The sequence below is a fragment of the Notothenia rossii genome (genome assembly GCF_949606895.1).
Source record: "Notothenia rossii genome assembly, chromosome: 2".
Classification (NCBI taxonomy): domain Eukaryota; kingdom Metazoa; phylum Chordata; class Actinopteri; order Perciformes; family Nototheniidae; genus Notothenia; species Notothenia rossii.
Window position 1 is genome coordinate 84,727,797 of NC_136904.1, and position 16,305 is coordinate 84,744,101.

Below are 16,305 nucleotides of genomic sequence, written 5' to 3' on the forward strand. Positions count from 1 at the left end.
TTTAGTGGAGGAAAACAATTATGACATCACTTACGCAACTCTGGGATTTGTAGTCTTTCTAGTTGCATATTTTTCATAGTCTTTCAACAGTTTTACAACAAACTTTGACTTTTTTGACACAGAAATTATTTTTTAAGATTGACAAACATCATATTCGTGGCACAATTCAAACGGGATCGAAAGATAACTTTTCTCTCGCCATTGACTTCAATACATAATTTTTCCGAAATAAGGTCCGATGGAGGTCCACCGGAAAGGGAGAGACGTCGCCTCTCTATAACCAGCTTCTGTCCAGTGCAAGAGAACGAGCTAACCGCCGGGATGACTATAGGTCTTCTTCTTCTCTTGTTTAATGCGCATGTGCTCGCCTATGTGTACTTTCATTTTATACTCTAGTCCAAACAGATTATCTGTGTTTGAGCACCTCTACAAATATTCACATTTGAACATATTTTGAAACAAAATCCTTAGTTGAGAAAACATAAAAGGATTTAACTGAGTGGAAGTACAATTATAAATTGGATGAAGTACGGCTCCAAAAGAAAATATCAGTGGACATTTTCTTAGATAGCCAGAAGCAAAAATGCTAATGTTGCTTCATGTCTGTCGGATGTGTTATATTCAAATGCTTGATAGGGATGGGAAAAAACGGTATGTGAGTGTTGTGATTTCAGCTTTAATTGCTTCACCCAAGTGGCTAAAAAGTACTTTTTTAATTGATTGTACAGAATGGCAGTAAAATAAAAAAGTGTCCGACAGTCATTAGGCTACAAGTTGGACAACGTGGACTTGACAAGCTCTTCCTCGGCTACCCACTAACCAAAAATAGGTGCAATAAAAAGCTACTTGCCTGTTAAACAGCGAAAAGAGTAAAACACATTTGGGATTATTGTTCAGTTAGCCTAAATAATTACAAAATATTATAAACATAACCTTATAACCATCATTTCTGTGTATGTTTGTGGATAAACCCATTTTATCCTCCATCATTCTCGCAGCTAACATCATCACTTCAGTAGGCCTATATCACAAGTGTAAGCCTTAAAATAGCGATTCACAAGCCATTATATATCAACAGGGCCTCATTCTTCACACACTCTTGTGTAAATCACTGTACTGTAGCTCTCTTTGGGGCCCCTCTCATCGCAACCTGGTCCGAGACCTTTCTGCGCTAGCCTTGTTGACATTAAAGAAGCAATGTGCGGAGACATTTCCATTCAAGAAACTTGTTGACATAGTTATCAGACATCAAAGAGCTGTGTGTCATTTTGAAAAGGCCTTATGAGAGTAATGGAGATGTTAAAGGGCGTGTTGGCCCCACACATCACAAAAGGATGAGAGGATATGAACACGCTTGGACTGAAAGACTGAAAGGAGAGACAGCATGATAAAAAAAAAGGAAAAAGAAAACTGAAATAAATTCTCTAGAGAGCGAGGGAAGCGCTCGGCTCCATTTCCGCCTAAGAAGCGCAGAGTTAAAAGGTGGACCCTGTACAAATGAAACTCAATTTCACGCCACATTATCCCTCCCTGTTCTCTTTCCTGGCTTTCATTTTCATTAAGACCAGAGACAATCATAAATTAATAATTACTGCCGAATGTCTAAGCGCAGGCCGCAGTCCTAGCCCTCGCCTCTGTGGTCTTCCATGTTCACGCTTGCAAAATGTTAATTTAGGTAATGTGGCCTGGCCCTTGTCAGATAAAACTGTTTTGTAGTTTCACTAATACATAATGGTCTATCTGATTAGGTGACATTAGTCCTATCTTTCAGACGATCAGCCTGCACCTTCCTAATGTCTCTCCTCAGGCTCGGGGCACCACTCAGTTATCAAGAGACATGCAATATCACTGCTTTCACTAAATGGCCATCTCCTGGTTGTGAAGATGAGCAAAGAATTACAACAGGGAGGGGGATGCTGAAGTACGAATATAACTTCATCTCTCCTGGGTAACTTTTGTTATCCTTTAAAAAAATAAATCTGTCGACAGTGTCAGGATGTTTCCTCAGCTGGTCAAGCAAACACAAATCAACAATGTGCAATGTGATGTTAGGCAAACCAACAGTGAAATAAGAGGAAGGGTCATGCGGAATAATCACGTCTGGATGATGTCTTCATGAGCACATCTCCGCGTCAAGCCGAGGAAATAAAGCACACGGCTCACACGGCTTTGAATGTACAATCAGCACTGTGTTTTCCACACTACACTGAAGGAAAATGTAACAACACAGCTATAATGCACATTTGGTATTTAAAGTCTTCGTGCCTCATGGTCATATTTGTACCGAATTGAATTTATTACAAAATGTGCAGTGATATGAAACATGTAGCTGCAGGGCCTCCTCTCTCAGATGCCGGTGCATGGGGGGAAGAAAGCATCAAATAGAGAAATAAACAGAATATCTGAGTAATAGCTGCACACGTCTCACAGGCTCATTGGAGGCGAGAGGAGCGAATCTCTCACTGCAGCAAAAAGAGGGAACGATTGAGTCATTAAACGGATGAAGTGGACGTAGTGAGCTTAAGTTTCCTGAGAAGCTGCGACAGTCAGCGTGCGGCTGGACTCAACAAGAAGCATGGGTTCATGATTGATTGCCCATTGGGTGTCATATTGTTCTTTCAAGGTTGATTGAAACTTTAACCTCATTTTTAATAAAAAGAGGAAAAGCTTGAAATATATCAGGTCTTGAGTTTTTACAATGCAGCATTGAATTATGCAGCAATCAGTTAATTATTCATCTCTGTGGCTGTGTTACGGCCATGCCTTAAAAAGCATGCAGAATGGGAATGGGCCAAGCCTGCTGTGTCAACACATTTCACTCAGAATTGCTTACTAGAGAAATTTGTCTCTCAATGTCGATTTGGTGTTTTCTTATGCGTTTTAAGAGCCGTCCCTGTTACAGCTGTTCTGAAATGATCCCTGTGGATAACCGTCGTGTCCCGAGAGCAAAACAAATAATGTCACTCAAGACCAGTCAGCTCAGATTATAATTAAAAACACACAAGGAGAAATGTCGGAAGTGCCACAAAAACTGACAATGTCACATTTTCAAAACAGAATCATTTGACGTATTCAGCGTTAACAGAACAGCTTGGAAATGTCTTAACAACTCCCTGGAAGCTTCAACGTTATATAAAGAGAATAATATGATGCATGACCTTACAGCATGTACAACTGCTTAAAGGACTGCTGTTTATTTTATGGTGATATATTGTGAATTAGTGTCATACACTTCAAAGTACACAAGAAATAATTTATTTACAGTGAGCTCGGTCACACCCTCATTTACATAATTTATATAGGATTAGCCTATGCAGTTTTTTTTTCTTGAAAACACACTCACACATGCAAGTCAAAGGTTACACACACACGCAGCCACTCAGGGAAAAGGAAAGGTTACACAATATATTCCAATCCTTTGATACCCATACACATTTTTTTTGAAAGTGAAGAACAATATGCTCATTTGTTTTCTACAGTTTACCTGCAATGTTTTTTAGGCTATACATAATACATGGAATGAGTTAGGGCTAAATATGCCAAAAACACAATATTTCAAAAATAAAAAAGAGCTGCTCACAACACCTGCTTACAGTTCAGAATATTGAAATGTATTAAAAGCTGTATCTGGAATTTCAAATGTTCAGTGTGTGTCTCTCAAAAACCCTCAGCCTTGTGAGCAGAAGTTCGACAGAGGTGTGTTCAGGCAACATTAACTCACATGTGGTTTATCATCAACATGTTAACTTTATTTGAATTTGAAGTACAATGAAGAGATGATTCGAGAAGCTATATAAGTTATCAGTGACAACAGACCTAGACACTCCATTGAGAACAAAAAGAACAAACACATCGTGAACATGGGACACTCCTCCGCTCCTGATTGTAACACATAAGGTCTAAACTGTTCTGCAGTTAAAGGACTGACATCAGCTTATTATGTCTAGAGAATATACACAGGTGTTTCAGCACCAACAATTCAAAAGTGTTCAGGGAAAGTAACAGGAAAATTATAACTTATGTTTTTTTTTCTCATCAGGATATCATGAAACACTCTAGAAAGGAAAGGAAAAGTGTGTACGTTCAACAGCGATTTGAGCAATGTTATCAAATGGCATTCAGTCCGTAGAGTTGTGTCATGACTGATTGTTTCACAAGCTGACACGCGATCATTCGTCTTGATATTTTTTTTTAGAAAAGCATCGAGAGGCGTTGTTTTTGAGTGTGTCTCATGACAAAAAATGTACAGTAAATTCCAAGAAATATTACCTCTGTTACAAAGATTACAGTACTATTGACAGCAAAAGTCTTCATTTTGAAAGTGAAATGTCTGATAGTTATGTTTTTCAAAATCATCTGGGCTGGAGTGAGTCAACCCTAAGATTTGTTCAGCACAATATAGGATTTATTAAATATCATAATTCCAGGACAAACATTTACATGCCTGCATGCTTTCTCACCAAAATGGCAGCTATAGGAAAGAATGATGGCTCAGAAATAGAACAAAACAAACTGTAGGTTTATATAAATGGTGGTATTGTTTGCCTACTAGCTCTACTGCATACACAATACCTCTTAACGTTATATACACATACCTTATCAATCCGCTGGGGTTCGATAGAGTGAGTTCTCCTATCATTATCCTCAGATCTTGTATATACAACAATGGTAAAAAGGAAACTTGATTGTATTGTCATCTAATTTAGAAAACATGGAAATCAATCTTCTCTTTTTTTGATCACATGGATAGATTCACATTTTTTTTTTCATCTCCACGTGTCATTTTTAGCTTCTCAGAAAAATTCAATTTGAAATACAAAAAACAAAACTTCAGTCCAATCTCTTTTTTGAAGCTTTCTCGCTGGCTGAGATACAGTATAAAAATCTTCAGTGCTGTGAATTTACGAGTTATTACCAACAGTGTACCATGGGTACGTTTTTACTGTGCTCGATATATGTGTTTATCCTTCACGTAGGCCAACCGCTATGTCAACACCTCTTCTATCAAACTACTTAATGTTGGCCTCTGTGAGAAATTCTTATTCTACATTCAGACACAACCTCCTTCAGCATTTGGGTGAACACAATTTCCATTCAACTTCTACAAGCAGCTTGACTCCTTCCCTCCACTAAATCAGCCTGGATAAGGGCTCTTGAGAATCTTCATGGGTTTTCTTTTTTTCGTGTTTTTTCAGATTTTTTTGAGTGTATTTCTCCTCCAGCTCTTCACGGCCTTATCAGTACATCACTGTGGTTTTCAGGAACAGTCTTCCATCTGCAACAGAGGACACACAGGAGCCAAGGATTAGCCAACAGCTAACTTCCTGCTGACGCACATGCACAATTCAGGAAGTGATTGTTGATGAAACTTCAAAATGCTGCCCTCTAGTCTTTCACTTTCAGCGGTGTTACTATGGATTCAGAAACCGATTTACGGATAAGATTAAGTTAGCAACCATGACTAATATGATTAAATATCATGCAGAGTCCATTACTTCACTGCAAATAAAAACAAGAAATTATAATGGTGTCAGGTAGAAAGAAAATGGGACTAACAATAACACATTTTTTACTTTTGAATTAAGGATCATACACAATACATCAATGTAATTACACAGTTAAATGAATATTTCACTACAAACATAGTCCCTTCTGTAAAAGCAGATATCATCACCACTTTCCTCGCATCGGGATTGTGTTGAAGACATCTCTACTGATGTGCTTGTTTGAACATAATACTGCACTCATGATGTTAAGCGCTCTCTAAGTGACATTTCCTGCATGGAAATAGTGTTTATTGAAAACGGCAGACATTCCTCTACTGCGTTATCTCCAGACACCTCCAACCTAACGAGCTTTGTCCATTTCCAGCGAACACTCTTGTCTGAGTGTTCGCCTGAGCGAGCAGTGCTGCTCCGACGCTGAGCTGGTAAAAGCATCTGTTAGGCACAGCTCAGGAGCATGTTTGACGTTTATTACCTTCACATTTCCTCTGCCGGAGAATGCTACAGTAATGCCTTTAAGAAGCACACCTCTCTATGGCAGCGCGCCCTAAATAATTCAATGTTAAAGAGATACGCACACAAAGACATTTAGCAGCGCCAGTTGTTGGACATGACACAAGCAGTGCGGGACAAGAGGAAACGCTTGACTCCCGTTCTGCAGAGACATGAGAATACACCTGGTTACAATGTCTGGAAGTGCTTCTACTAACGCTGGGAGTCACATGTAAAGCACATTATTTTCTATAATTAAAAAGCATTTTTTTCATTATTTAACCACTAACAAATTGTGCTTAATTTAAAATCTGTACTCATTACATTATCAATATTTTATCAATTGGTCCTGTTCCCCCTATTAGCCTGTTTTATATATCGCCGTGCATGCAGAGGAGACAACAAAGGCTTGTTGTGTGTGTGTGTGTGTGTGTGTGTGTGTGTGTGTGTGTGTGTGTGTGTGTGTGTGTGTGTGTGTGTGTGTGGGTGTGTGTGTGTGTGTGTGTGTGTGTGTGTGTGTACAGTATGTGTGTTGGGGGGAAGGGGGGGGGGGGGGGGGGGGGTGTACAAACACACAGGCTAATTACCCAGCACTGCCGTAGGTCTCGGAGGCATTGCACTATGGCTGCCTCTATTCAAGCAACAACCACAGAGTTCTGTGTAAAAGTCATTACAGCATGAATGCAGCGCGATGGAAAAACAGACAGCCGGGGAGGGGGCCGGTGGGGGGGGCTGGTGGCGGGGGGGCCGGAGAGTGCTAAGAGTGTGCGCCGGGATACACAACTTGACACACAAGCGTACACACACCTTAATAAAAAAGAGCAGATGAAACATCACAGGCTCACCTCGCAGTCTGTCTACCTGCCGGCCCGGCTTCACAGTTGGAGCAGTTTGTAAAGGGTGTTAATGAAAACGAAGATTATAAGACGGATGACGACATTTAACACGTTGTCGAGAGCAGCTTTAATATTGCAGCATTTTGCTTCTAATAGATGAAATTATAATGAAAGACAGGGAATGAGTGAAGAGGTCTGATAAGCTAATCTCACTGCTTCAATTCCTTCTTTTCAAATCGGCGCGCAATATTCCTGCAAATGTTGAAACATCTGCTTTACACACATGACTAGAAAAATTGGTGACGTCCTGACACATTGTTTTATGAAGGACCGCCTCATTAAAATATGTTAAAACTTTAGTATTTTTATATTCAAATCAAGATGAAAAGTTCATTAAAGAGAATAAATATTTCATTAGATGCTAAATAAAACAAAGGGAATTTTGGCTTCTCTCAGCATAAAATTCCTTTGAAAGATTAATTAATACATGTAAATTATGCAAATTATGCCCATGCAAATATTTTATGAAGACAATTAAGGGATCCATTAATTACAGTCTTTTTTGCTTCAGTGACATTCATTCATTTAATTTTAATTTCACTTTAACTGTTTTGATGTTTAATCTTGCAACAAAGAACTTTATCTCTGTGCACAGGGTCGTGTAAACTCGCCGAACACACCGAGTGGCAGGCGGCAGGGAACCAGGAGAGATACTGGGGGAAGATATTCACATGCGCACCGTTGCCAGGCAGTACTGGCGAGGTGCAGTCCCAGTAGCTCTCTGCCTGTGAAAAGAGCCACGTTCCCTCTTGGACGCGATTCAAAACACTGTAAAAGCAATTAATAAACACAGACTGTGTTAATATCGCAGAATTAGAGAAGTGTGACAAAAGACAAATAGAAATAATTAGTTCTCTAAAATTATGCCCTCATTATTATTTTTTTCTTCCCTCTCCCTCTCTCCTTTCAGCCTCCCTGAGTTTGGAGTTGAGAATATACCCACACATTTCTCTCGGCTTTCATGCGAGTGATAGGCTTGTTTTTTCCCTTCTGCTTGTGTAATTTATCAACATCATTTTTTGCCATTTGAGGTTAATTATACAGCGAGGCTTGCGGAGTAGAGCAGGGGAGACATGGGTGGCAGACAAATGCTTCTCTAATTGAACAAAAACACAAAATGCTGCCTGTTATTCAGCTCCCTCCTTCATCCCACTCTTCAAGGCGATGATCAGAGTGATTGAGACCGAGGAAATGATATGGCTGCTTTGTGCTGCTCCTAATAGGGTTTCGATTTCTTTCTAAAAAAGCAAAGAAAAAGATCTGTGACTGTACATTTAAGCAGAACAATGGCCGCTGTCGCTATAATGTGAAGATTCAACACGTTTAATTTCATACAAAAGCCCCACAAAAGGGCCAGCTCTTCAAAGAAGTGTAAAGAAATTAAAGTGGCTAAATGTACTAATTTGGGTATGAAATAGGGGGCTATAATTACGCTGTATCTGCAAGTTATCTTTGTATTTAAATGATGACATATGGATTTCCTCTTTTTGGACATCAAACTGCCTCAGATCCCCACAGTGACTGAATGACATTTAATTACGGAGGAGTCATCGTTTCTCTCTTTCTTTTTGCCCTTTCCCAAAATATCAGTTCAAGTAGACCAATCAAACATTAGAGAGTTAAAGGGGACCCAACTTATTCCTCGCATACAAAGAGGAATATTTTCCACTTTTCACAGCAAATTACACGGAGCATTTTCCCAGATAAATTGGGACCCCTCCCACTGATAAGGGCGGTTGTGAGCACACGCAGCCGAGGCGTATTAAAGGGAGACGTCCGAGTAATAATGAGGATATTCAACCTCTGCAAGGTGTCTTGTATCTGGGTAAACACAGATAGCAGACAGTCTACAGAGGTTATCAAGAGCGCGCCCTTCCCCAAACACATACTGCACCCCCAAGGCTAACAAACAAACAAACCATTAAAAATGTACAAGGCTTATTCATAAAATGGATTGATTTGCCCCGTTTATTACTATCAAAGGGGGGATTCCAGTGCTTTTTGTGGTTTTATGACTCATTAATGCTTCCTGAGCTGTAAACAAAACACTTCTGTCGTTCACTGCGACATTCTAGCCGAGGCTATTTTATCTACTGCGTTGTACGGGGTTCCAACAAAGATCTGAGAAAGCTTCACCAAAACCACTAGAAGTCAAGTTAAAAACAATATTATTCCAACAGAAAAACCAATGATCTTGACCTAGTGCTGTGGCCCAGATGGCGAGCTGTATGCCTGAACAGCAGGCACAGAAACACTAATGTTCATAAAGTGAAGCGGTGTGTGTGTGTGTGAGGGGGAGCGAGAGAGGAAGCGAGGGGTGGGAGAAAAAGAGAGCAAGAGTGAGAGCCAGAGGAAGAGAGAGAGATTTATTGTCTCATCTGAGCCCCTGTACCTTGTATTGTCCTTTCAGCATCTGTTCTTCCACTGCTGCGGTCACTCTCCATCTCAGGGGTCAGAGAGTCTGCGAGGAGAGAGGGATCGCCGCCGTTAAACATCCGTGACATCAAGCCATCACAACGCCAGCTTCACAGCATCGCTCATTCAAAACAAGAGACCCAGCCTTCAAGCTATATCTCTCCATCGCATCTACCTCCATGTGTGCATGGGAGGAACTACGCTTAACACTAGTGGAGGAAAAGGAGCTCAAATCCTTCATTTAACACTTTGGAATATTAAAGTCTAACCCCGCATTCAAGTGATTGTTAAGTCCGTCAATATGTCAAAGGTTAAATTGTACTAGCACTTTTGCAACTGGTCTTTTAACATTGTATTGTGAACTACTGCTGGCCACAAACGCTCTTAACTTAAACAATCACTAAAAATGATATGACCGATATAAATGAAAAACTTTGTATACAAATGATCCCATTACTCTTTGTCGTATTTAAACAATTCTTTTCTGACGCACTGGGTAGTTTAAACTCTGACAATAAATCATGTGTGATGAGCTCATCGTGTTTTGTAATGCCTCACTTTGCAACTGAGTAGTAACTCCTGTCAGATCAAAATAATGAAAAATACTCTTCTTAACTTTACTGCTTGGATATTTGGTCAGTAACTTTGTATTTCTATTAATAATTAAACTGTCAAGTATGCATTACAGGATTCGACAATTATTAATCTGCAAGTTTGTGGATGATTGATTGTTTGAATTATTTTTTGAGCATTCGTTCCACTTATTTTTACACTTTTTATAGCATTCTTAGGTTTTTGGGATATGGACGTTAAGAAGTAAAAACAAGGCATTTGAAGATGTCACCGTGGGCTTTTAAAGAACTATAATCATAGTTAGACATTTCACAACGGAATAATCAAGACACACTATTTATATAACGAAGCGTTATGAGAATGGAAAGCAGGGATGAACACAGGGCTCTTACAGCTCAAGGCAAGTTAGAGTTAAGACTTTTTATGAAGCCGCTCGGAATTTAATTTAAGACCAATTTCACGCACTATTTTCCGCTATCTGGATCTTTCTGATGAAAATGTGCACTTGAGATAAGATACAGCGCTCACAACAGCTTTTCATTTAAGGCTCGTGATAAGATAACAGTCAGCATGCAAGTTGGTTTATTAGTATTTCTATAATCAAGTATCATAGAGTCATCTATGACGTCACAATATTTGCTTCAGGTGACTTTTATGTCCTGAAAAATCACATTTTGAACTGACTGATTGTCATTTTTTTCTCTTATTCTGGCCCACTATAACCCTGTTGAGTGTGTGAAAGGGAAATGTTTAGGATTGTGTCTCACTGTGGAAGTTCTGACCGTTGAGGGAGCGCATGCTGTCGGAGGGCGATGGCTGCTTCATGCTCTGCTCCACCTGCTCTCTCCTCTTGGACTCATACTCCAGAGCTTCTTGGAGTTTCCTCTTGGCCTTCTTCTCCTTCTTCAGACGCTTCTGAATGATTGCTGCGAAGGGGAAAGTCCACAGTGACAATGAATGAGCTGTAGGGCAAATGAGCGTAGCCTTTTTTTCTTTTTTTTTGACAGAAATCTGATTACTGTAGCCATCTAGCAGGAAAAGATAATAACCACATTTAAAAAAATCTAGCACACTATAATAGAAAAAAGGGAAATCAATTAAAGCTAAATATTTGATAATACATAAAGATCCTCCTTAATAAAAGAAAATACCGACTGCGACTTAACAAACCGCTAGAGGGAATTAAAGCAAATTGAAAAACGTATTGGGATATTTTTCATGAATTTCTCTCATTAAACATAAACGACACAGTTAGCATGAGAAGCTGATGCATTTAACATGAGAGTGAGATTTCTCTAAATGAATGTGTATTACCAATTATGTCAACTGACTAAGAGCAGGGAAAGCGGCGCTAAGCAGATCACAGCGTGTCCGTGCGCGTGTGTGTGTGTGTAACCAAAGAAACGCAGTCGAACGTGTCACTGTTGCAATAAGAAACATTAAACATACATGCAGGAGCGGGGATGTACATTCAGGCGCTATCACATCTACATGAGCATACGCCTGTGAACTGCTGGGAGAACACACACATTTACACACACACACACACACATTTACACACACACACACACACACGGCTGAGTGAGTGTGTGTGTAGTCGTCAGGCATTACCTCTGTTCTTCTGCTCCATGGCGAGCTGCTTCTCCAGAGTCTCCCTGAGCTCCCTCTCTCTGAACAGCTCCATCTTCAGCTCCGTCTTCTCCAGCTGCACCTGCTTCTCCTGAGCCCGCGCGTTGTCAATAGCCACTTTGAGCAGGCCCTGCACACACACACACACACACACACACACACACACACACACACACACACACACACACACACACACACACACACACACACACACACACACACACACACACACACACACACACACACACACACACACACACACACACACACACACACACACACACACACACACACACACACACACACACACACACACACACACATATATATTTATACACAGTATGTACACACAGATATAGGTAAGGGAAGGAGAGAGTGATGTGGGCTATTTAAGAGCTTCAAGAGGAAGTGACAGCGAACCCCATGGAAAGTGTGTCACAGCAGCTCCCCACACTGCCCTCAGTGGTGAGGCAGAACTCAGGGACTACAACTGACTGCTGCTACATGATGGCTTTCAGGCATATTACCACCTTTGATGGTCCTAGTGAAGATGTTTTTAGCTCTTAGCTGCAACACAACTCCCACAAGGTCTAGGAACATGAGCTTAGATCTCCCAAAGTTTTGTAATAACTATTTTTTGGATAATTTGAGGGCACTGGGAATTTCTGACACTTTTTGGACAGAGCAAGATTCAAGGCTTTTATTGTCATTTGTACATTGCTACAGTGTAGATATGTCAATGAGAACCTTAGGTCACAGGCTCCTCCAACGGTGCAACATAATAAAACAGACAAAATAGTTTGTGCAAGTAATCCAAATAAAATAGAATAGAAATAGTGCAAGGACATTCTTTATTCAAGTAATTGGAATATGATATATTAGATAAATATGTAGATAGACAATACATTTTAGAGGTGAACTGAACCGAACCAGACAGAAGCTTGATAGACACTAGGGGTTAAGATGGAGCTCACCTATTGGTCAGAGCTCCACTCTGCTAAGTATAGGTATTTTTATTCTACATACTGGATCTGTACATCTTTATGTTCCTAAACTATACCTTCTCTTCAGATTTACTACACAGCTGACAATTGTAAATGGATTGGTATTGATATACATGAGTCTCTGTAGCACACTTCCAAGCTCCTCACACAGCACACCAGGAATGAATAATATGAATGACAAGTATCTCATCATGTATCAATTACATTACTGCCATTCCAAATATACTCCTGACATTCCTAAATTGAAAGAGTGCGAGACTGCGTTCTGGTGAGAAAAAAGCTGCTCGGCCATTTTCATCAAACATATTCCCCATCCACATGCAATTATATCGAATGCACTGGGCTATATCTTACTAATTGTTGATTCTTCTGACCCCAATTTACTCTAAGTTGCTTTATCTTAATTTTCTGCTTGGTTTCATTTTGTTGATTTGTATATAAATATCCAAGGCGAGGATCATTATCAAAGATGACTTAGTGGAGTGTTGGGAGCCTGCGACGAGTTTACTTGTGACTTTCTAATTACCACACAGTCAAAGGAGAAGAAGGACTCGGGATGCCAGCGGTACGAGTGCAAGGAGAAGGGCAGCAGAGTACATACATCATTACACTCAGACAGAAGGCAACACATTCATCTTTCTGACTGAGGGGGGTGGAGCCGGAGCTTAAATAGCACTCTTGAGTAGACAGGTATTGTTAAGGTATGCAGATTCACAGTCCAGTGTGAATTGTAGTTCTGATGTTCATGTTACTGGAAGGACGATGTGGGTGACGTCCACCTTTTTGACTAAACATTTTAAATTGGCAATGACTTTTACTCACATCTTCCAGAATGGAAATCCTTGAATTGTTGAAAAACTATTGCTGTTAAAAACACCTGCTTAGTTTTATGTTCGGAGATAAAGAAGTCTTTTTTACTGATTTAGTCCTGAAGCCTTCACGACATAATAGATAGGCATTGTATCGCTAGATTTCTTAGGAGCTTTGGAAATAATTTCACCCTGTTTCTTTTTACAGTAGCGGATGGAGTTTGCTCAATTATCAAGGACAACAGCTGCTCAGTTCTCAAGTTAAGACTCCAAGGTCCAAAAATTGCGCAGATAGTTCTCATTCATAACACTCCGTTCGATGTCTCACTATGGGATGCGCCTCATCGCGGAGCAAACAGAAGCATCAATCTCATTACGCCAATCCTGATTGGCTGGTGATCTTGACGTCAGCGTCAGGGAATCCACCCACCCTATAAGTAGCTTGCGCCACGTCCCAGCGTCATTCAAACACCTCTTCTCGCTTCAGAGCACATCTCGATAGATCGGTAGCCGGGCTAGTTTAACAGTCCACAGACTGAACCCAAAACTAACTTTCGGTCGACGGGCGCTCGCCGGCTACTTTCCTGCTTCGCAAGAAGACTGTTAATCTACCTCGCCGTTTCTTTCTTCGGAAATAAAGGTAAGGTTTTGATTCTTCAAGCTAGTAACACACCTGTTGCTAGCTTGCCTTCCCTCACTACCGACACCACGGTAGCGAGGACGTTTTCTCTTTTTCTCTCTCACACCAGAGGAGGGGAAGATAAAAAGGTATTAACACACCAGTTAATATTCTTTGAGAATTGAATTCTACACCGTCGCTTTTTCTCCGGATTAACGACAGGTGGGGAAATAATTTTTTCTCAGCAACGTACCTGTTACGAGCGGGTCCTCCCCACGCCGTCACCACGGCGAACGAGATGGACGCTTCTCTCCCTCACACCAGAGGAGTCAGGGACTCGGAGGCTCGGCTCTGCGGCTGCGGGTTGAAGATATCAGGCACAGACTCACACCAGGTCTGCTCGTCCTGCCTCGGGCTGGAACACGTCCAGGAGGCTATTGACAATCCCGGCTCGTGCGGGCATTGTGCCCGCTTCACCATCAAGAGCCTCCCCCGACGGCTAGCATGCCAAGCTAGCTTGTCGGGACAGGACCCCCTCATGTCCGCTGTTTCGCCGGCCGGCAATCAAGACATGGGGGCGTCCGCCGCAGTAATTGAGCCCCGCGCCGTGTCAGGCTGGGGCTCAATAACAGCGGCAGCCGCTGAACCGGAGCCCCGCGCCGTGTCAGGCTGGGGCCCGGTGGCGGCAACAGCCGCGAGAGCGGAGCCCCGCGCTGTGTCAAGCTGGGGCTCCCAACTGGACCTCACCATGGTCTCGCCCGCGGAGAATGTCCTGGAGTTGGACTACATGGAGGACGAAGAGGATGCCTCTGAGTTCCTCCTGTCCGACTCGGATGAGCAAGAAGATGATATCTTCGTGTCATCAGCTCAGGCTGCTCTCCCGGGCGATAGCGCACCAGCTTCGCCCTGTCTGAGCATGGACCTGCAGGCCGTGTGTCAACGCGCCACGTCCAGGCTGGACATCCCATGGCCTGAAATGGCCAAGGAGACCTCCAGGTTTCGCTACGAGGGGAAGACTTTGCCCCAAGCAGCGAGGACAAAGAGGCAGCTCCTTCCAGTCTTCCCGGAGATGCTGGACGAGGTGTCGGTCTCATGGAGAGACCGCCCCTTCAGTAATAAGGCCCCAATCCAGGGTGCCTCCTGACATTGTATGGTGTTCTCCGCATACCACCCATGGAACCGCTGGTGGCAGCCCACCTCCAACCGAGGCTGGCTCCGACACCAAGCAGGAAACCCACGCTACCGGTGAAGGCAGACCGATTCCAGTCAGCGATGACGGAACGGGCCTATAAAGCCGCAGCGTTGTCCGCCAGGGCACTCAACATTTCCTCGCTGCAGACCGCCTACCAGGCGGAGCTCTTCGAGGACCTGTCGAGCAAACCTGGGCTGGCCGTGTGGGACGAGATCGCATCTTTCACGGACATTTGCCTCCGTGTGCAGCGCTGTGCAGTCCAGGCTACGGGAAAAGTCATGGGCATAATGGTGGTACAGGAGAGAGCCAGGTGGCTCAACCTGACCAACCTCCCAGACCGGGAAAAGGAGGGTGTTCTCGACATGCCTATCGTTCCCGAGGGTATTTTCGGCTCCGCTTCAGTCTCGATTCAGCGGAGGTGTGAGTCGAAAAAGAAGGAAGACGAGGCCCTCCACCTCTGTCTCCTCCGAAGGGTCCAGCCGCTACCTGCGACGGTCTCGCGGCGGTCCTTCGCCCAAGTTGCCTCACGTCCTGCCCGGTTCAAGGTACTGAGGCAGCAGAGGCCACAGCCCGCCCCGAGTCCCCAGCCCAGGCAGGAGACGAGGACGAGCTGGCAGAGAAAATCTCCGGTTCCGGCAGCAGCCGTTCAGGCACAGCCGACTCAGATTTTCAGCCACCAGTCGAGGAAGAAGAAGCGGGCGGCCTGACTGCCTCCTCTCCTCTCCTCGGTGACAGAGCTGGAAGTTCCCTGTTCCCCATCTCCAGATGTGTTTTCGGGGTGCCACCAGGCCCCCATCTTCCCGCCGCCTCGAGTGATGCCGCAACGCCATCCTCAAGTTCGCGCCAGAAGGGAAACAGACTTAATACCAGAGACAGCGAGTTCTGCTATCTGCCTAAGTCACAAAAACACATGTCACAAATACCGTTGTTTTCAAATAAACAATTTTTCACTGTCGCATCCAGGCTTCAAGCCGAGGGCGCAGTCCAAAAAAATGAAAAGAAAAACAATAAAAACAATAAACAGTCTGTCACCTGTCCCTCTTTTGAGAGCAGCTACGGCTTCTCTCAAAAGGCGGATAATAGACGGGTCTGTGAAGGCACCACTGCCACGCGCATGCGCAGTGCCGGCTGGAGCTGTGAAGACACCACCGCCACGCGCATGCGCAGTGTCG

The 16,305-nt window shown here is 42.9% G+C and overlaps 1 protein-coding gene across 1 annotated transcript in view; it reads right to left on the reverse strand.

The window, feature by feature from the left end:
- Positions 1 to 3,701: 3,701 nt before the first annotated feature.
- Positions 3,702 to 16,305, reverse strand: part of dachd (dachshund d) — a 118,091-nt gene continuing 105,487 nt past the window's right edge. The window contains exons 12-15 of the mRNA XM_079666386.1: positions 11,492 to 11,639; positions 10,648 to 10,806; positions 9,285 to 9,353; positions 3,702 to 5,275 (exon numbers count right to left, since the gene is read on the reverse strand). Of these exons, the coding sequence (XP_079522512.1) occupies positions 5,238 to 5,275; positions 9,285 to 9,353; positions 10,648 to 10,806; positions 11,492 to 11,639 (414 nt within the window). The 3' untranslated portion in view covers positions 3,702 to 5,237. The remainder of the gene's footprint in view (positions 5,276 to 9,284; positions 9,354 to 10,647; positions 10,807 to 11,491; positions 11,640 to 16,305) is intronic.